Raw genomic sequence first — 22,427 nt, 5'->3', positions numbered from 1 at the left:
CATCTTCTGCAGAGCGGGGGTGAGAGAAGGGTCAACTCTTAAGTTTAATTGATTTACTTTAGGAGGTGAGGTGGCTAGAGATGATTAAAGGGAAAGCTTAGAGAGGCAAGGGAAGCAGAACAGGCTGGGAAGGAAGAGGACAAAGAAACTGAAGACAGCAGAGGAATGCCAAAGACGTCATTCCACACCTTTCTCGTTTGCTTTTTCTGCCCTATCATAGTTCCTTGTCTTTTCTTTTATATTTTAATATTTAAAAAGTACTTGTTTTCCCCTGCTTTCCGGTCTGTGCTTTGCCCTTCAGACTGCATTCTAAAAAGAAATAATTAGGACATTTCAGTCTAAATATATAGAAATCAGCGATAATATTTCTTTTGGAGGACTTACCTGAAACGCAAGAAGTTTGAAGTCAATATTAGACTATGCCAGACTTGAGTGCAGGGTCTTTACCTTTGCTTAACTTTTAATGTGTCATGCAGAGTTACACGCTCTATAAAAATACCAACTGGAAGGTCATCAAAAAAGCTCTTCTACTTGGGAAGTTGTATGGTCTTTGCAGTAGGATGTACAGTTTTGTGGTATATTTTTATAAGATACAGAAAGATTGGGAAGGTGATTTATTGGTGAATAAGGAAATGACGAGCAGCAGGTCAGCAAGTTGCAGGAATACTCATGGATCTTCATGCAGTTTTACTGTGAAAGAATGGGTTTTCTTGAAATTCTTTTTTAAGGTGCTGATTCTGACACGTGGTAGCAGACTAAACTCGCACAGTATTTCAAACCATAGAAAGAAAACTCAATTTAATGTCTTGCAGTTTGAGTCTACTTTACATTATGAAAATGTATCCGTAAAACAGAGTAACTGAGTATGTAAATAATGAGCTGTTTAAATATACAAAACCAGAAAGCTTTTAAAAGTTTTTAGGTCCTGACTTTTGTAATGAAATACCAACAAATCTCATTAGTTGTGGCAAATGAGATCTTTCCCCTTGTTTGGAGGGTGAAATATTGTCTTTCATCCAGAAAAACCTATTGCTTATTGCATCATTGAAATGGTCCTGAAATCAAAATGAATTTAAGAGATTTTCTTTATTTTGGAAAACACAAACTTGAATGTTACACTTCACACTTAAAGTTAAAAGATGGAAAAATAAGGTGAAGCACTTATCAAAAAGAATATACGACATTCAGTTCTTTATCTGTTACTGTGGGGTGAAGTTAGAGGATGGGATGGGAGCTCAGGTTCCTGGTTCAAAAAAAGCCTGTTATTACTTGGTTGAATTGATGAGGTAAAACTCACCAAAAGAAGTTTAATGGCTTTTGCGTAGGTGTAGCCAATTGGTGAGGAAGGTGAAGGATGACAGGTGTTTCTGTGCATGGAACAAAAGAAACAGGGGAGGGTGTTAGTATTATACTGCGGTGACTGATGCTGCACATTGGCAAATGGATATTCTGATTGGGTTTGCTTTCTTAATACAAGCCTGAGCGTAAATTTATTGGTTCTTGGCATTGCGGGTCTATTGTTTTGGTTTCCATCAGTATATTAGCTCAATTACAGCGTTGTGACTTGCATATCCCAGTTATTGGTCCTGCTGAACCCCAAGGGAGGACAGTGATTTTAATTTCATGCCCCAGTAGCTGCAGTTAGTGACGGATGGGTCTTTCAGATAAGGGAATCGGTTTGTAAATTACCCGTTGCTGCCTCCTGTACATGTGTCCCTGGCAATGTGTGTAGGAATGGCATCAGCCTCTACCCACAACCCCTATAGCATCTCCTCCCCTCGGGAGGCGGGGGGGGGGAGGGAGAACCCTGAAATGCCACCAGCAACCTTCAGACAAGCGAGTCGTCATTGGGAACCGCTAATTAGATGGCACGCCTCATACCAAGGCACATGGAAGCGGCAGGCAGTGCTTGGCTATATAACCCTCTGGTTTCCAGATACTGTCCTTGGGACAGATTGTAAAGACGACGTCTGTAGGGATGTCTGGGCTGTCCTGTGCGAGAAGGGAACAAGAGGAGGCAGTTTTACTGAGGATCTTGGAAGAGCAGCGCTGTGCAGAGATGATGGCTGAGTGGCTGTTACAAGTTGTGTTTGATTTTTGTAATCCTTTTTCTTCCTTTTGCTTTTCTGTATCATTTGGCGGTCATGGTCTAGCTTTTCATTTTCAAAACAGACACCTGATTAAATTAGTTACATTTTTAAATTATTTTGCCTAAATTGTTGTAGGTGAGAAAAGGAGAAAACAAAAGGACTTGATTTGAAAGAATAAGTTTGCTTCAACAGTATAAATGGATGCAAAAAGATGAATTATTATTTTTTGCATACTGTAACTTAGGTGGGGGGGAGGACTTTCCAATTGCATGGCTCATATTTCAAATAATACAAAGTTGATGATGTTTTATTTATTCATTTCAACACAGCTAACCCTTGGTGATCTGGAATGGCTTTTCAAATATGAAAGCATTCATTTCTTTCTAGAATTCATATTTTAACTCATAAGTTTGTGTAATGCATTAGGGGACACAGAGTGAATACTAATCATCTTCATTTTGATTATTTTCTATTTTATAATTAGAAAATACCTTCTAGTTAGAAAAAAATCGCAACTTATTTCAATGCTTTCAAAATAATCTTCTTTATAAGGCTCTATAGCCAGGAAGCATCTCTGATATTCTTTTTAGATAATGAACTGGCAGTTACATCATTTTCTTCAAGGTTAAAATTCTCGCCCTAGCTTATCATTGCTGAAGTAAACAAATAACATTTCTTATTCTGAGCTGTACCAAAATGAGAAATAATGAACTCTTTTTATTTGGTAACAAAATATCAGGGATATGTTATTTAAAATGCTGCCTGTGTGTTCCTAGCTCTGAATTTCTTCTTCCCTGTGTTTTTATTGTTCTTTTAGGTGATGTGTGTATGATTTGACTTCTCACCCATATATGTCTTTCTCTTAGATGATGCTAATGAACAATGCTAAACAAACCTTTTAGTTTCTTGCTGCTTGCATCCTTCTTGATAAAATATCATTCCTATAAGCAGCTGGCTCATTGCCAGCATAAGCTCATTGGTTAGGTTCTGGTATATTTGTGGCTCTGCTAAAGCCTAATTTTTAGACCTTGGGGAAAAAATAGCTATACTTCGTTTCAGAGTTTTTACATGTCATTGGAACCATCTTTTTATCACCCGGCAATGAAATACTATTTTATCTGTGCTTCAGGACTCATAATGTAACCATGGTGTGCTTGAGCAAAAGAAGAGTATTTTGGGGGCGGTTGTTCAAATTTGTCTTTGCTGGGTTTTGGTGGGTTTTTTTGTTTGTTTGTTTGTTTTACATTAGTTTTAGTATGTTTATTGTTATAAAAAGACACCTTGTCACACATATACACCTTGAAACTAAGCCTTGAAATTATGCTGAAATCTGGTAAAGGGGGTAGGCAAGAGTAAATTCTCTGAATTAGGTTTCTATATGCTCTTTGCTTTTCTTGTGTGCTTCGTCTTACATAGCATACAATACAATGCTGTAGTTGTTCAGCAGGATTTATGAAAATAAATAAAGAGAAACTAGGTTTAACTTTTTCTTGATGATGAACAGAAGTAGTTCAAATTCTAGCTGAAAGTGAAGCCTAGAAACGTGTAGCTGATAGTAATTATCTGGATGTCAGTACTGTGTGGAAGGTAAAATTGAAAAAAAATCAGTATTCCTATTTTCATTTTAAAAAATAAAATAAAACCACATTGTTTCTAATATAATTGATAGGTGATATAATGCAAATAGAGCCTTCAAAACATCTCTTGCATGATAAAAGGAGTCAATTGTAATGGAAAAGCTATATGTAACTTGGCATCCTTGAATGAGCTGAGATCATTGCCTGCCCTGACTCAGTCATGCCTTTGCTGCCGAATTACGCTTACTGAGCTGGTGATTGCTCTGCGTTCAGCATTTGACATATGAAAATGAAGAGTTCACTGCTAGGACCATAATGTCAGGTTCTGCTCTCCACAGGCCCACGAGCGATCCGAGAGCTCCGAGGTTGCCTTCGTTACCCAACTTGTGAAGAAGTTGATGATTATCATTGCACGACCAGCTCGGCTGCTTGAGTGCCTGGTAAGTTTGGTCCCTGGGAGAGTGTGTGTATGATCTAAAGAGTCCAGTGTGTGTTTGAAGAGATAAGGAACACAAAACCTTCAAGAGAAAGCTTTAAATTCTCAGAAAAACATTGATGAAAAATAAATCAATATTTTAAAAAAAGAAGTCCTAAGTGTCTTTTGCATTAATATAGAAGTAACTTCCCATGGGAGTGTCAGCTGCAACAGCAGCTAAATTATATTTTAGTATAAAGTTTATGGCTGAGGGGCCAGATGTAGCTGTTGACATGATTTCATGCTGCCTGATGCCACCTGATTTTCCTCATGTTGTTAGTAGGTACAGTGAAAAGTGTGTAACTGTATGATATGCATATGGTGCCCAGAGAACCATGCTAATAAAGAACTATCACTAAGGAAGTAGTCTCCTCCCATGTTATAAATGGCGTTTGGGCTCTTGGACTAAAACTCTTACTGTAGACCCAGCAATTGCAGAGAAACCTGATGTCAGGTTTTCCAGCTGTGAACACAGAGAGGGATAGGCCAGTGAGAGGTCCAAGCAGATTTGGAAGCCTGTGGTTGAAATCCTTTTCAACGTTATTGGAATATATGGAAGAGCAAGTCTTATTGCTTTTTTAACAACTTACTCTGGCTAATAAGAACGTATTCTTTTATTTAACTCTAGGAAATGGTGAAAAGTGTATAGGCCATCCCAATGAAATAGGCCACTGTGTCCTGAAGTAGTGCAACTCCAAAATATTTATGCAGCCTGAATGTGTGTTTTCACTGTGATGCCACAGCACGGGGGTTAATATAATTCTTGAATATATATGGAAAGAGGTGTTCAGGCCTCTGGTGTACACAATGTTGTGGTCGTTATTGGTTATAGGGGTCAGTTCTGTGACTCTATTTCAAAAGGATGTTGAAAAATTGGTGAGCGTGTAGGGAAGAGTCACAAAAAATCATTTGAGGGCTGGAGAAGGTGTCACAAACCCACAGTGGAAACTTATGAAATAGCAGGATGAAGTTCCTTGGCTTGTGTTACATGAGAGGTCAAAGCTCACAATGTAATGGTTCCTTCTGGACAGAAAAATGACAAAGAAGCTGCATCTAATTGAGACATTAAAGAAGCTGGCTAAATTAGGAATCTGTGGCTGGGTATAGATGTATGGTTAACACTTGAAGCACATTGTGGGCAGTGTGCACAGGGGTGACTTTTATCACTGGAGTCACTAGCAGATAAATGAGTTTTACAGAGCTTTCTTCGACAAAGTAGGCAAGAGTGGTCCAACCTTTCCAATGATATCAGCTTTTGAAAACATCTGCTGAGGTACTAGTGAAAACACCAGTAGACTTTAGAGGGTTCCCTTATTCCTCCTCCATGCCTGTCAGATGGATTGCTTTGCTGGGAACCTTGTAGTGCAAGGAAGACCATTGTCAGTGATGAAGAAATAGGCCACACAACTGGAAAGATAGATGCTTACAGTTACTTATTCAAGTAGTCTCCACTAGATTACATTGAAAATCCTGGACACAACTCCATTCAGACTGGGAATTCTTTGGCTTTCAAAATTGTTTTTGTGATTTAGAGGCGTTTTGTGACTCCAGTTATCTTCTAGCACTTATTCAAAATATCCGTTGGAAGTGAAGACAATGAAGAAAGATAAATTTCAGCTTATTGTGTTTGTATTTGCTGCGTTCACCATTGCATGCACTCTACTAGTACTACATCATCTAGGAAGGCATGAAACATCACTAAGTTTTGTGAACCCATCTCTATACCTGCAAACAGATCAAAACTCAAGCCAGCTTTTAGCTGCAAACCAAGAGGTCTCCAGGTTCCTCCACTATCTTCTGCACCTGATGTTCTACAAAATGAGTGGGAGCAGGTGGAAGCCATAAAGTCATTGAGATTTGAGTAATGAACTCGAAAGCATGTAGTGACAACCTTGACATTGAAGTGGCTAGACTTCAAAGCATAAAAATAATATTAGTATCTGTATATTAGTCTTTCCTGTTTATTTAACCTAATTGCCTTTCTAGCATTTTTTTCCACATATTTATTCTATTCTGCTGACATGAAGACTTACGTATTAATGTCCCTTTTATCTCTTAAAAGAACAAGAAATATAGCAATGGATAGTCTACCATTTAAATAGCTTGAGAACTACATTTCTTTTTTCTTTAACATGTTTATTTAACATTTTAACATTTTTAACATTAATTTAACCTCTAGCTTCATTGTTTGTGAATTTATAGACAAATATTCTAAGATATAATTTTAATGTTAGTTTTAGAAACACAGCTCATTCTTATTTCTTCCTCGTAAATGAAATAACTGACCACATAGGCAGTGGTTGTGATGGTTGTGGTTGTTTTAATAGGGGTGAAGGCATTTTAGTATTTTAACCTTCAGTTATTTGGCTTCAGTCTTTGTATTACCTGTTGGACTGTGAAATGTTTATTCATGGACTGAGTCTCTGGGGCTTCAAGAAAATAATAATGTGTTTTGTGCATCACTGAAACCATCTTTTGGGAAAAAGTATGTAATTTATTCTTTTTTCAGATTATTTTTCCATAGCATTTGCCTCTGCTTAGTAGGGATCATTCTTCTCTGTTTAAGCAAAACTGTATTCAGATGATTAAATACATCTACAAAAAAGAAGACGGAATTTGTTTAATTTCTTAATTTTTTGTATGTTTGAATTTTTTGTCACCAGACTTTTTTTCTTCTGCCCGTCACTCACCAATAAATGACCCACAGTTGTGTTTTCAAGAGTCCTTCCTTGACTCCACCTTCCCTTTCAGTAGTACAGTACTGTTGACCGTCTCTCTCCCATGGTCCTTTCTGGTCTGGCTCCTGTTGTCTGCCAATTCTGAGGTCGCTGATGAATCCTTTTCCAGAGGAGTTAGGAAGGAACTTAACTTTCTTGCATTGTTGCTGTCTTTGGTGACAGCATGTATCTAAGCAGCATTGCTTAAAGCAATCAAGAAAAAGTGCATCTTTTCTCTGTTTCTCTAACTGTTCAAGGATCTTTACATCATCATATTTGTTTTTCTTGTTTGCAGTTCTGTGCTCTCTTTTCTCTTATGCTGCTGAGCACACTCACATCAGTTCTTTTCTGATGCCCTCACAGCTGTATGCAGTCACTCTTCCCCTTTTATCCTCCCATTTCACTAGAAAATTTTTGAAGAGTCTTGGCAAAGCTGCTCATTGCTGGTGAATGATGAGGTTTGTAGCGGAGAGTTAAAGTTAACTAGTGAACTTGCTTCTAAGCAGAGTACTCCTGCCACCGAAAGCTTGTCTTTTATTTCCAACTGTATCTGTTAGTCTAGTAAAAGAGATGACACCTTCTTATAACCTTTTCTTGCCTTAGAGATCACGTACAACAAGACTGAGTTGATCAGCTGATCCTGTACTGTATACTACAAGAAATACTGCAGCAGTATTTCTTATATAGAAAGTGAAATCTCTGCTGATAAAATGGTAATTGCTGTTTTATTAATAATTTTATTAGAAATTGCTAAGGTTAGGAGAGTTACAAAATTGGGTGGGTGTATGGTTTGATCAGAAGTGACATTTGAAAACAGGAGAGGTTTATATTGGCTTAACTCACCTGTCAGACGGAGGTGGCAGAAGAAGGCTCATCGCAGACCTTTCCCTGGAACATCTCAATGTGACAAAACTGGGAGGTGTGTCCACATTGATGCTTAGATTATCATGACCGTATTATCCAATAGTCTGGTTTTGGTTCATAAAAAGTCCCTACAGTCCTTGTCTTGTTTTGATTTGCAGATCGAAGCCAGTGGACATCCAGCAGGCTGTAAATGTCTGTCATTTTTGCAGAGCAGAGCAGAGTGCATTGACATGTTTGTTGTAACTGCAAATGTTTTGCATCGCTGCTGAGCCCAGAATTAACTTTGGATGTTTCTGTGGAATCTCCTATATGGGAGAGAAAGCTTTCGTAACTGTAAAGCTGAATCATTTACCTCTCTCTCTCTCTCTCACCACCTTGCTGTAGGAGTTTGATCCTGAAGAGTTCTACCATTTGCTAGAAGCTGCAGAAGGCCATGCCAAGGAAGGGCAAGGAATTAAATGCGACATTCCTCGTTATATTATCAGCCAGCTGGGACTCACCAGGGATCCCCTGGAGGGTGAGAACTCTTGTTTTTTACTCTCCAAACTACTGAAAGGATGACCGGATCTCCTGGTCACAACATAGCTGAAGGAGGCTTTTATTTTATTGGTTTAATTTCTAGGCCATTTTTCCTTATTTTCCTGTTTGCTGTCAAATTCTAGACTGTCCTTTCCAGCCCCATGTCTCAAAGGAGCATTGCTGGGGCAAGGACTGCACATCAGCAGTGACAGTTCTTTACTTATGGTGTTAATAATGTCTCCCTGTATTATAGCTGAAACAATGTTAGAAAATGGCTTTATGATTTAACTGTTTTCTCTGTGCTGTTGGACAGTAAAAGTAAATTTACCTGTTGTTTTTCTGATCTGCCTGCCTGCTGGTGGCCTGGTTGGAAAGTATCCTGTCCTCCCGCTTTGTCATCCTCTCTGGGAAAAGCATGTTTGTTGTGATTTGCCATGAGAAACCAGGACCAGTATGAATTTTTAGGTGGATATGAGATTGCATTCTTACATCTTGCATAGCAGTGAAACCAAAGAGAGTAATGCTTTAGAAGAAAGTAACAGCTTTTCTGCTAGGTCCCAGAATTGCATATGGTAAATTGAATATGCTGTAAACATACAGTGGCCCAGAAGATCCTAACTGTGGAATTTGTGAGTTAATATTTCTGCCTGGCATTTTGCTAGCTGAATCTCTTCTCCTATGACAAGTTTTATGAGCATGCACGGCTTGCTCAGCAGCAATAGGAAGTGTGACAGAGACTGGAGGTTACTGTGCAATATTTCAGCGATTGATCCGTACTTTTTGTTTTCTCAGGAGAGCATAATTTTAGCATAAATTAGTAGTCTGGATAGGACTAGTTTAACTTCTGCAGTGTTTACCAGAATGACAGTGACAGGTTGACTTAAAGTGAAGAGCTCTTCGGGAAAATTTCTACCAAAGATTGCTAAATGCAATTTAATAGCATTTGTTGAAATCTGACATTAAAGGGAAATTTCCTTTGATCCCTGTCATGGGAGAGAACCTTTCCATCACTAATTCCCCTTACTAAAGTCAAATTTTCTTTAGAAATGTGCGGAGATGTCAAGGTGCCTTATTTCCTTTCTGTAAGGAGGGCACCCAGAAATGTCAATGATGTCTGTGCAGAGACTAGTGGTTAATGTAGGATTTGGTTTTGCAAAGTTTATAGCATCTCCTAAGACAACTGAGTAGCCTAAACTAACTGACTTCCTCCCAGTTTGCTGCTGCTCAGCAGTTTGCAGAATCAGACACATTTCATAGAGAGAGGTTGTTTGAAATGTAATGCTTTTTCTTTTCTGGAGTACAGAGGTGCCACCAGGCTGTATGCAGACATATATGCATGGAATAGGTTTTAATATTAACTAGCTAGTGGTTTCCCCAAACTTGCATTTATTGCTTTTACTTATTATGGAAACCACGTAGAATAAGTCAGGCTGAAATTAGAACAATTAATTATATTCATCTTTATATAAAATACTGCCTACATTTTAAAAGATGTTAAAGGTTATCACTATATAATTGGGGTGACTTTTTACAGAGGGGAAAAATCTCCTTCCTCATCTACAAGCACCTCTTAAAATCCTGTTTGTCTTGTATAAACAAAGAGAATAGTGTTTGATTGAGATCATTAGGAGTAATCTTTCCTCTTTCTTTTCAGAAATGGCCCAGCTGAATAGCTATGACAGCCCAGACACTCCTGAGACAGATGATTCAGTCGAGGTAAAGCAGTAATACACTCGCTCTGTCTAGCGCTTTTTTTTTTTTCCTCTGGAAAGAAGTAGTCTACAGTAAAGAATTAATTATAATGCAGACTAATTTTAATTTTAAAAAGAGCGCTGACATTTAAAAGCGCATGTTAAAACTAGAGTATACACTCATAAAAATGTGGAAATCTCTATACTGTGGTGGTGAAATGCTTAAAAGTTGCGAACAGGCATTATCATCAAGTTTGTTGGGGTTTTTTTGGTTGGGTTTTTTTTTAGAGTTGCAAACAAAAATCATCTGCAGAAATTCTTTATAACCTCATTTGCAAAATGTGATGGGTATTGAAGAGAATTGACTTTAGTAACGGACCGTTAGAAAAATTTAATTATATAACTTGCTAGGTTTCAAGGATCCTTAGTTGTTTATTTTATTGTTTGGTTGTTTTTTTTTTTTTAAATGTAATATTGGGGAAAGGCCTGAATCTTAAAGTCCACTGACTTTTTGTGCTAGTATTTCTGGGGGGGAATCTGTAACAGACGTAGGGATGCAGACAATTATCCTAAAGCTGCAGACTCCAGAGGTTTAGAAATGGATTGAGTTTGGGTGAAGGACAAAAAAGTGACATATAGAATGAAGTCATTCCTGCTCCTGATTTCTATTTTCTTGTCTTCTTTCCCCAGAGCCGTGGGGCCTCAGTCCAGTCAAAGAAAACTCCATCTGAAGAAGAGTTTGAAACTATAAAGCTGATCAGTAATGGTGCTTACGGGTAAGGCTTTTAGACTTTCCTGTAGAACAAAATACTATTACTGTCCTATGCAGGGAAGGGCTCTGGCAAAGTTTGGCGAATTACTGTTTTTTGTTGGGTCCAAAGCATGAATTAATTTTGCTTGGGTCTTACAGAGGTTCCACACTTGTGATGTCTTCTGCATTCTTCTGGGAGATGCCATTTCTTGCACATTCTAGGGCTTTCTTAGACAATAGCCCCTCTACCTGGACATTGTCCCAGGCTGCGAAGTCCTTACATTGCACTGAACACAGCTTCCAGCTCAGGAAAATTAGTTGCCCTGCATTAAAACTTTCAGAATATGGTATTCCTAATCCCTCTGTGGCGCAAGTTTTCTGAAGCCCTTCCTAGCTGTGACTTCAAGCCTGTTTTTCCAGTAACTGTTTCTGCACCGTTTCTTTGTGGTAGGTAGGTAAAATATAGACACTTCAGTACCTCTGCTTAAGATGACAAAAACATTTTGCCTAAATATTGTCTCTAGGGAAAATATTGTCACTTAGTTTATTGTGAGATTTCCTAAGTAATAGTAAAAAAAAGTTGTTCCATGAGTCTGAGAAAATTATTTTGCACCCATTTCCTTATTGCTTAGCAAGGCAGCCTGTATTTCCTTTCATGCTATCTGCTTAAGTTCTGTGATTTGTATTTGTTTAAAGGCTAAATGAGTGAGGGTAAAATTCTGTAGTTGCAAATGTTATTGATGATTAATTGAAACAGCAAGAATATTGAGGGAGAAGTAGTTTACGCTTTTCCATTCTTCCATGTATCCAGACTGTTTGTGAGCGCTTGAAATACTAAAAGAAATGCTAAAATTACATTGGGGCAAATCTACTGTGAGAAGTAATACAGTAAAAATGCTATTAGATTTTATTATCCATTGAAGAATCCAGATTGAAGTTGGTCAGTTAAAATTTTAACTGCTCATAGAAACGTATCCAGAATTTCAAAGACGGTTTCTGACTCTTTGCAGTTCATAAATCCTTACCAGTGATAGTCATTAGGCTGTAACTGGAAAGCAGTGATATTCAGTAGGTCATAACAGCAAAACTTGAGCATGTGCTTGAGTGCTTTGTTGAAGCAGGTGCTTAGTTAACAGCAACTCGTTTTTTAAAAATTATATGTGGAAAAAGTGTAAGCATGTTTTTTAGTCAGTGAAGACACAATGGAGCATGTCGAAAAGCCATATTATTAGACAAGATTTTATATCTTTTCAGTCATATTTCTGCACAGGCCCTGTAATTTAAATGTAACTTTGTAAAAAGGGGAGAGAGAGGTGGTAGTTTTGCTGTTACTCGTATCTGTCTTTATCCTGGGTGTATTTTATAGTCAGCTGCTGGTGAGATACAATACCATATTAAATGTAATATACTCCAGAGAAAAGGAAACAAGTACTGATTCAATAAGGCAGGCAAACTGGATGAAAATTTTATTTGCAAACTGTATTATTAATGTGCAGGAATCTAATGATCTGCAAATGATAGAAGTGTAAGAGATACTTCAGTGAAGGAAATCCCCGGTGACAGTGTTGCATCAAATTAATTTTATGGAGCTTGGAAAGAAACTGTGCTGATTCCATATGTTTTGGACAATTTTTTAAGTGAAATGGTGACTGTAGTGTTGAAAAATACATGCCTCTCTGCAATGATGCTTAAGGAAGTTTGTGACATTTGTGTCTGAAATATCTCCTTGTTAAGTCACATCAGCGAAAATGCTGCTTCATTCAAGAAGGCAGAGTAGCTTTTGGAAGGAAGCATCATGGGGTTCCTTCTTTTCTAGGGGAGCTTGGCACTGAGGTGGGATTTTATGGAGTCACAGATAAGTCTGTCAGGATCCATCCAAAACAGTTACCATCACTGTTTTTAAAACAAACAAACAAACAAACAAACAAAAAACCAGTTTGAACTTCAAATGCAACTTTTCCTCTTGGTATGTGGTTTCCTAGAGCGGTGTATTTGGTGCGACACAAGACCACCCGTCAACGTTTTGCCATGAAAAAGATCAACAAACAGAACCTAATTTTGAGAAACCAGATCCAGCAGGCTTTTGTGGAGAGAGATATCTTGACGTTTGCCGAGAACCCTTTTGTGGTCAGCATGTTCTGCTCCTTTGAGACCAAGCGCCACCTGTGCATGGTTATGGAGTATGTGGAAGGTATGGTTGTCATTATCAACGCCTGCAAAAGGGACCTTAGATAGGATGGACGTGTAGTGTGTGTGCAGTGTGTCTCCTCATAAAGGATGACATTTCCGAGCAATTTGTAAGATGTGTACTTTTGCGTGTAAGACTGGTCAGCGCACTGCTCTGAACACGATAAACGGGAAGACCATCTCATGTGTGTGCTAGTCCTTTCGTCATGGAAAGTGAGCTCAGTCAGGCCCTGCAGTTGCAGGGGAGGTTGTGATGCCCTTTTAGGGAGGAGTGTATGGACTGCTTGGGCTGAGCCAGAGAAATGAGTCATTCTGCCGCTAGTACAGTTTACCGTAAGGAGATACTCCATTTGTGAATCCCCATGACTAATAGAACATGATCGCAGCGGAGCTGAGGAAACATGAAGCCACATGTAGAAAACTGCTGGGGCCAGAAGTCAGCATGAACTTTCCAGTCCTCATTGGAAAGAGATCCTCCCACTCTGCTATGGGATGGCATGGCTAGATCCGTAGCACATTTGCTTGGCACGAGTTAGAAAAAGACAGTTAAGAAACATCACCAAGCAACACAGTCTTTGTTCTTTAGCAGCCTTTTTAAAAATACAGTGCTATTTTATGCTGGGGTTTTTTTGTTTGTTTTGCTTATTCTTTCGAATATTATTTTATTTTATTTTATCACGTATCTTATTGTAAGCAATATATTTCCACTGGTGGATAGGATTAATTTCTTATGCTTGGCTTGCTTAGTGAATGTTTATGAGAAATAAGCTTATAGTTATTGTATCAGTGCGCTTTCAGATAAATTAGTGGAATGAAAACAGATGTATTGACATAACAAATTTTAATATTAACTCCTATTTGCAAGTAGAGATGAAGGTCGAATGAAATGTGTGGCCAATGTTCTTAAGAAGCTTGATTCAGCAGCCCACAGACTTATTTTCATGAGTACCACTCTGTCCAAAGGCGTGGCTGCCTGTCCATGTGTAGGGAGAGCCAGTTAGTAGTTGTAGAGTTGTTTGCTTACTGTTTTAAAAAGCTTGTATATCAGAAGTAGTATGTACCTCAGTGGTAGAAAGCAAAGAAATTTATAGAGAGGCCAAACAGTCATGCACTGCCCTTTCCTCAAGGCTTGCTTACAGTTTGGAAACAGTATCTGTACAGTTCTTGACCAAGCATACCCAACATACAGGTATCTCAGTTTTCCTAAGATTTTAATATTTATTTGAAGCTCAAGATGGAATGTGGAGAGAGAGCTTTAGAATTCAGGCTAACAGGGTTGAGAGAGACAGTCTTTAGGAAACTTACTCTCATCTAGTATTGTATACCTGTAGCTGTTCTTTCTCACTGATATTTGCCATTTCACTGTGCCATACTTGCAACTTTTTGTCTAGGAGGTGATTGTGCTACACTTCTCAAGAACATTGGTGCCCTACCTGTTGATATGGCGAGGATGTATTTTGCTGAGACTGTTCTGGCATTGGAGTACCTACACAATTATGGGATTGTTCACCGTGACCTAAAACCCGATAAGTAAGTCCTTAGCTCTTCAGAAGCTGGAGGGAGAGCGCCAGTTCTCCAAGGGCTTTCTCCATAGGCAAGAGGACCTGAGGGCTAGAGACAGCAGAGATCTTCAATGGCATCTGACATGTGGGAGATTTTATGGATTCTCTTGCTACTGATGTAGAACCAGATAGACACTGAGAAAGGCGGGGAAAAAGATCTTCAGTTATTATCTCAAAGCTGTTGCTATGCTGATGAAATTATGGCAGAAGCTAGTCTGATTTCTAGTTGCCTTGGCTGCTCTCTGATATTCAGTTGCATAGGAGATTCCTTCCAGATGTTTGTTGGGGACGTAATACTGAGAGCTTGCTTAGCATTATACTGTGTTCTTTTTTTAAATTGCTTTTGGGAAACAAATGAATGTTGGATTATTTTGCTTCTTCTCTTTCTTCTAGTCTCCTGATAACTTCCATGGGTCACATTAAACTAACAGACTTTGGACTGTCTAAAATTGGGTTAATGAGTCTTACAACTAATCTTTATGAGGGACACATTGAGAAGGATACCAGGGAATTCCTGGACAAGCAGGTAAGCTGAAAAAATTTGTCTGTTGATGTGGGCTCAGATGCAGGATTTTGTCTCGGGATAGAATCGGAGTTTGTAGCACTCCCTCTCTGCCTCGACGCTGTGCTCTGCATTGTAGAATGGGAGGAAAGGATACAAGTCCATTCTCATGTTTGTGCATAAATAGTTACTGTTTGTTATTTCAACTTCTTGTTTTGGAGTGATGCACTTCAGCTCTCAGTTTAGGATATTGAAAGTGTGGCCCAGGAAGCAGTGCAGGTGTGAACAGAAATTCGCGTAGGGATGTAACACGGATTTTGCTGGAAGGTTGTTCCACGGTCTCCCCCTTTTGGTGCTTAGAAAGTTCATGGCGAGTTCCTATATGTTTCTGCTTGTAATTTTGGCTGATGGCTTAAACATTGATTTTCATCCCCATGATATTTACTAAGGGTCATTTTTCTCCTTAGCCTTCATTTTGCTAGGCTTAACCAGCTAAGTTGTTCCAGATAGCAAGATAGATTTTCCTTTGATGAATGAATAGCTCTTCCATGCACCTCTTTCAGCTTGAGCTGATATTTCCTGGGCATAGTTGACAGGAACTATACTGTTCTAGGTGCAGGCTCACCAGTGCCTCGTACAATGGAATTAAAAAATACTTCTCTTCTGAAAATGCCTAGGATGGCAGCTGAATTTTCTTTTTTAGCTGTGCCAAGTGTTAATTCATAATCATCCTGTGGTATTGTCTTCCTTTGCTTCTGAGTAACAATGTTTTTTCTAGCAGGAACTCTCTTTGGTCACTAGATCATGGTCTTGCACTTTGCAGTGTTATATTTTTTACAACTATTTTGTTATTGTGGCTGCTTCTAAGTCTGAGGCAACCTAGATCTTCCAGTGTGGTTCCCTTAGCCATTGTCTGTGCCAGCTGTACCTCCCAAGTTTAAATGCTGAAGTGTGTAATCATGCTGTGCTGCTAATTCTGCACCTGTGAAACTAAATTCTGCTAGCACAGAGATGTGAGAGGTTTGTCAAAACTCAGTTCCTGATAGCTATAGCTGTGCCAGTAGACATCCATCAAGCAGACAGACCTATACACACAGAATATGCATTTTTCCCATATGCTTTACTATACCTGCACCAAAGAACTACTTAGCTGGCATGTCCACACTAGGAACATTTCATAGTATGTGATATCATTTCTGTGCAGGTAACGTGTTCTTCAAATATGGACTCTTGCTTCTTGGAAGTAGTGGCAAAATATTAGTAACTTCCTTGTAAAGCTCTGAGGGGGAAAATTAAAAAAAGACAAAAATAAGCTTTGAGGTGAATTTGGCAATTTGTAGGTTTATTGCTTTCTTGTGTGTTTCTCTTGAGGTCTGTGGGACTCCAGAATACATTGCACCAGAAGTGATCCTGCGCCAGGGCTATGGGAAGCCCGTGGACTGGTGGGCCATGGGAGTTATCCTGTACGAGTTTCTAGTCGGCTGCGTCCCTTTCTTTGGGGACACACCTGAAGAGCTATTTGGACAAGTGATCAGTGGTATGTTTCTGTTCTGGTTCTGAAGGGGTTTCAAAGTGTGCTGTGAAGTAAAACCTTGAAAATACTGAGGATCCACAGTTTAGTCACAAAGACTAGGTGTAAAATAATGGGGTTTAATTTTAAAATATTTGTCTGTCTCAAAGTAGCATCTATCTGATTCCAGCTATCAAAAGGTGTTGAGTTGCTTAACACCTTGCTAGACAGTTCTGCTGTTGTGCGTAGTGTGGGACTCATGCAAATCCTTGCGGGACTGGGGAAAATATTTGGGGATTTTTCTGTTCTGTCTTTTAACTTAAATGATGGAGAACATAAAAGGAGCAGCTTCCAACTGGTCTAATTCAGTCTGATTTTGGTTATTGCTTCTGTAGGTGCAAGCATCAGTCAATTAGTAATCATTGTATAAATGAAATAAAAAGGAAATTCTAAGCAAGACACGTTGAAACTGTTATACTCAGTACCTTCATGTCTTGTGGCTTTTTAAACCTATCTCCTGCTTGGAGCTGGACAAATGATTGCTTTGTGTTCGCAGTGAATATGCCAGTGAAAACATTTCCTATTGGGAATGCTTTCTAAAACAGTAAATTTTTAACACACTTGGCAAACGTCCTTCGTAAAAAGCAAATTTCAGCAAAGAACTAAATACGATGCATGAAATTGTTACCTGTGAATTGTTCTCTCTGTTCCAAGTATAACAAGCGTGGAATGTGCGGGCACAAGATACAGCTGCAATATTGTCAGTGTCATTGTTTATGGATTGTCATGGAAGTCCCATTTCATACTTTATTAATAGAGTTCTTAATGCTTTTTTTCCTCCACAAGCACTGCTTGGATTGACAGCAGCTTTAGCTGACACTGAATTTTATGCATTTTGGAAAATGTCAATGCTTGAATTACATTAAGTATGCAAACTGCTGAATTCAAGGTATTTACGATTCTGGGGCAGTACTGAACACTGTGTTTTAGAGTATAGGAATGTGAATGGTTATTCAAATTGGTCGTGAAGCTGGTAGAAAATGTCAAGTCTCTTTTTGTCCCCAGATGAAATTGCCTGGCCAGAAGGTGATGATGCACTGCCACCAGATGCCCAGGATCTCATTTCTAAGCTTCTCCGCCAAAATCCTTTGGAAAGAATGGGAACAGGTAGGAACTTTGTGCATAAGAAAGTACTAGCCAGAAGCTGGAAAAAAGCTACCTTGCCAGGGATGCAGACCCACCCATGTTGAAAAGTGCTATCTAGGGGTGGGAAACAGTTTATACTGGGTTCAAGAAATCCTGTGTGATGAAGCTCTGAGAATTGGTGTAGATTGTACATGAGTCAGGCAGATATGACTGTCTTGTTTGGGAAACAAGAAAGGAGCACCGTCAGCTTGGCAACATAACTTCTCAAATTTGTGCTGTTCCATTACAAGCTCGAGGGTTGTATCTCCATTTGAACAGTGTATAATCAGATTTCTTTGAAGTTCTTTTTGACTAGGGGCTTAATCCCCTACATGGATGTGAACTCCTGGGTGTAATAAAATAAATGAAAACTTTCCCATTCCTAGAGGCCTGTGCTATAGAATTCTCCAAACATACAACAACAAAGTCTCTTTGGCAAAGTCAGATGCATATGTCAGTCTTCCTGTATTATAATGTCAGATTTCAAGTTTTACCATGAACACTTCTCATTTCCTGATAGTAAATAACCATAAATAATCTCTAGCTATGCTCTTGTTTTAAAATCGTTTGTGCAACACTGCGGCTTCATGGCACAGGTTGTCTGTTTCATTGATTTGATTTATCTGATTTCATTTTGGATTTGCAATTGGGAACTACACTTTAAGGATAAAATAAAAGCTTATATATGTAGCAATTCCAAAACGCACATGTATTCAGCAGACTTAACACATGTGCACACAAGGGTGATGAATAGATCATGAATTAATAATGATATCCGATGGTTTTCACATGTTCTTCTTTACTTCAAATCCATGTACTTGAAAGATGTTGCTGTCATGGAAAAGATGTAGAGTTTCTTGCCTTATAAAATGAGTTGATGGACTGATTTTTTTGATTTCTTACAGACCTGTAATGCTGAGACTGCTGTTCCACTTGGCATCTTGTAGTGCCACTGGCACTCAAAAAACCTTTTATCTCTTTTCCTCTGCTATTCTCTTTTTTAAAAAGACAGTAGCACCTTTTATGAATATTAATTTCATTTGAAAAAAAATGCATATACTAGTAGGCAGATAATCCTTAGTTTTTCCTTCTGGGTATCCAAGCTTCTGAGGTTAATAACAAAAGATACTAATTCAGAAAGATATGTAAGCCCCTGCCTTGTTTTAAGCACATGGATGGGTTTATTCATGAGAATGGAGCCACACACATGCTAAATACCTTTCTGAGTTTGCTCTCTTTATTTAGCTATGATCAAGATGGTATTTAGAGTTTGGAAATTTTAAATTAAGATGTTAATTAGTTCTTAATCTTGCAACTTGCTGTGGAATGTAACAGCAGATGCTGTCTTCCAGCCAGTTTAGTCATGTGTTGTCATTAAACAGGAAGAGGAGATAGGAAGGAGGAAATCTTGTTCAGATTTTATCCTGCGTCACCACTTTGGTAAAAGGATAAGTTATTTCTCAAAATTCCTGGAAAATGTGTGACTTAAATGTACTCGGGTACATTTCTTAGGCTCTTGATATTTTTAGGGTTTGTTTTTCTTGTTATGCAAATGCTGAAAGAAATACTCTGCAATAAAAGATGCTTATTTCAGGTAGTGCCTTTGAAGTGAAACAGCATCGGTTCTTTAAAGATTTGGACTGGAATGGATTGCTTCGGCAGAAAGCTGAATTCATCCCGCAGTTGGAATCTGAGGACGACACAAGCTATTTCGACAGTAAGACTAAAGATTCAGCCTAAGCAGCATCATATTTTTTGTGCATATTTCATTGTTGAAATTGTTAGAGATAAGTCATTGTTAAAAATTGAATAAACTTTAAAAAGTTTCTGTTGAATGCCAAGTAAGGTTTCTTTGGAATCAAATGAATTTTAAAGGAAAAAAATGTTGCTGCTGAAGTCAATTGGCCTTTTGCTGGTTCCTGTGGTCCTGCCAGCCATGACTCTGCAGTGAGAGGTGCTGCGGTTGTTATGCTGGGTTTGTTACAGTACTTCCACAGCATTTGGTATATCCAACTTCCATGAGTTTTTGAGCAATATTGTCTTTCCCTGGTGACCATTTTCAGCCAATGAATGCTTTTTAAAAAAAAAACAAGCAAAACCCAAACCTTGAAGACAAGTATGTAGGGAGAATAAAAAGTAACTTAAATTATTTTCACTGCAAGTGTATCACCATTATTTTTTAGTATTGTTAACTCTAATGAGATATGAAGTGCCTGTCTGGTGTGTATAAATGTCTGGAAACTGCCATGGTATCAGTGCTATGTAAGATTCCTGGTATTCCCAGATAAGCACCAGATGGAGTCGGTGCTCTTGGGAGAGAAGGCAGGAGCGTCGCGTGAGGGGTGGAGGGGTCTCTGTCCCCACAGTCTCTGTGCCTTAGCTTTTCTCAGATGACTTCAGGAGCTGAGCCAGGTGGAAAAGGCTTGGGCTTGTCACTGGTGAGAGGGGTCTTTCCCCCGCTCCAGCTGCAGTGCAGGATGATACTGGGCTGTTTCAGTTTCCTGAGCTATGGAAATTTCTGCCCTACTTCGATGGAATCACTTCCATCCTTCTCCCAGGGCCATGGGACACGCTGACTCCATATGAAGCACGTTTTTACTCTGCTCCCACACTTTACTGAGGGTGAAGGGAGGGAGAGAGCAGCCTGCCTCCAGCCCCTCGGCTGCCACGCTGCAAAAGCAGAGATCCTATTTAGATAATGCTCTCCCAGTTTGGGGAAGAGGCTTTTAGGGTAGGGGTTGGATGGAGAGGCAGGATGGAGAGAGAGATAGATTGAGAAATCTCCACATACTCGCTGCAGAGAGAGCAGAGGTGTGTTTTGCGGGTATTGAGGTTACGTTGGTACAACATACGTGTAGAAAGCAAGGTGGCGGTGGGTTCCTCCTGCTCGTTGGACTTACCAGACATTGAACTTGAGCTCTGGTCACTGAATTGGGTCAGTGAGAGGCTCAGCACAGCAGCTGTGAGTGGATCCTAGTGGGCAGAAGCACCGCGTTATGTTCAGTGGTGCAAATCACTGCGTCTGTCAAGTAGGAAAACTCCCCAAGTGCCCAGGCATGCTCAGCAGGTTATCGGGGTGACTTTGATGTGAGCCCTTTATAAAGGCTGGAATTCTCACATCAGGAAATACCTCACATAGACACTGATAAGAGTTGGCGTTGCTGTTATAAACCCTAATGCAGAAAATTTTAGAATTTACAAAAGTAGCTTTCTGGCTGATGCAGTGCAGCATATTTGGCTCAGTATAGCTATCGGCTTTCTGTAGCCAAACTTATTAATGCCTGCCCTGCAAAATCCAATGTGGCTGGCTTAGAAATACAGCGCTGCAAATCTCAAAGCACAAAATCTCTTTGGAGGCAGTTTAGATTTTTGCATTAAAAATAGCTTTGCATATTGGCTGCTTGCCCATTTTCTTTAACAAAATCTAATCCTTTTTCTAGTTGTAGGAGGGAGAGGAGGAAATATTTTTTTGGGGTAAATATTTTTATTTTTTAAAGAAGGCTTATATGCAATTATGCCGGACAGACTTTGTAAAATCATAAAGCTGTTTATTGGAAATTGGGACAGTGAATTGTTTCTGTGTTTCCTTCCATATGATTGTTTGCCTTAGGGAAGAAACGTGCCTACCACGAAGGGTCTGCAGGATTAGACACCTGCTGAGTATCAGCTGCTTTTAGAATATAATATAGCTGATGATAGAAGATAAATTCAGTAGGAAGGAGGTATTCTTCACTGCTAATTGTACAGGATGAGCAAAACTGGCTAGGTATGTTTCAGTATTAAGGAAAATACCCTGCATGGTGTATGAACCCTCAAAGTTCTTTGTAAGTAGACGAGTAGGAATGCTTGAGGTGTGAGAGTTATCAACACTCCCCACGCTGATGGAATGTGCCATGTCTTCTTCACAGCCCGTTCAGAACGGTACCAACACCTGGATTCGGAAGAAGAGGAGGACACTAATGATGATGATCACGTGGAAATTAGGCAGTTTTCCTCATGCTCACCGAGGTTCAGCAAGGTAGGAGCATGCTAGCTTGTTGAAAGAAAAAATCCAGAGGGGAACACAGTTTCATTGCTTTGTATGGGGTAGATTTTAATCATGCAGATGTTATGAGGGAGTCACATGGTGTTTAGTATTCACTGAGGAGAGAAAAATCTGTGTACGTTGTTTATTCTGTGGTAGTTTGTGGCCTGTTAGAAGGTGAGTGCAAGAATAATTGGAGAGTGAGATTTTGTGTATTTCTTAATCTTTCACTAGTATGCAGGGTACTGCGGAGGTCTCTCCTGCATCTGATACAGTTTGATGTTTTTACTAATGACTTGGATGCTGGCGTAGCGAGTGTCCAGAGCTTATTTGCTTGGAACAGTGACATTTTGAAAGGGCCTTGCAGTAGGTGACAAGATGGCATTAGGATGAAAATTGATTCTGACATTTTGAAATAATGGTCTAAAATCAAAGGCATCCCATGCAGTAAGAGCACAGGTGAAGTTTACACCTCTTCTGATCATTGTCTCAAATACAGCCTGAGGAACAAAAGGTGACAGTTTCAAAGAGCAGGATCTGGGCATATAGTGCATCGTGAGTTAGACGTGCCAAATTATTGAAGCAAAAAGGCAGTTACCATACTGGGCAAGCACGAATGTTTTTTGCAAGGCAAATGAAGAAATCCTTTCCATCTGCTTAGCAGTAGGAAGGCTTTAGCTGGGGTACTCCGTCCTGTTCTGGGCAATGTTCCTTAAAATAAACATGGACCAGTAAAAGGGAGTCCAGAGGAAAGCAACAAGAATGATCCGAGA

At 39.2% G+C, this 22,427-nt stretch overlaps 1 protein-coding gene across 11 annotated transcripts in view; it reads left to right on the top strand.

Annotated features, from left to right (window-relative positions):
* The window catches only part of MAST2 (microtubule associated serine/threonine kinase 2), a 227,590-nt gene that overhangs the window by 191,218 nt on the left and 13,945 nt on the right, over window positions 1-22,427 (top strand). For all 11 annotated transcript variants that reach the window (XM_087733138.1, XM_087733142.1, XM_087733139.1 and 8 more), the window contains 11 exons: window positions 4,006-4,107; window positions 8,108-8,240; window positions 9,897-9,958; window positions 10,624-10,709; window positions 12,667-12,875; window positions 14,263-14,401; window positions 14,827-14,959; window positions 16,307-16,472; window positions 17,511-17,612; window positions 19,225-19,347; window positions 21,539-21,648. In XM_087733138.1, coding sequence (XP_087589264.1) covers window positions 4,006-4,107; window positions 8,108-8,240; window positions 9,897-9,958; window positions 10,624-10,709; window positions 12,667-12,875; window positions 14,263-14,401; window positions 14,827-14,959; window positions 16,307-16,472; window positions 17,511-17,612; window positions 19,225-19,347; window positions 21,539-21,648 — 1,365 coding nt within the window. The remainder of the gene's footprint in view (window positions 1-4,005; window positions 4,108-8,107; window positions 8,241-9,896; window positions 9,959-10,623; window positions 10,710-12,666; window positions 12,876-14,262; window positions 14,402-14,826; window positions 14,960-16,306; window positions 16,473-17,510; window positions 17,613-19,224; window positions 19,348-21,538; window positions 21,649-22,427) is intronic.

The sequence above is a fragment of the Nipponia nippon genome, unplaced genomic scaffold (genome assembly GCF_047370975.1).
Source record: "Nipponia nippon isolate SJK-2023a ecotype South Korea unplaced genomic scaffold, ASM4737097v1 scaffold_5, whole genome shotgun sequence".
NCBI lineage: Eukaryota > Metazoa > Chordata > Aves > Pelecaniformes > Threskiornithidae > Nipponia > Nipponia nippon.
The sequence above is the reverse complement of the archived record's forward strand: the minus strand, read 5'-3'. Positions and strand labels throughout refer to the sequence as shown.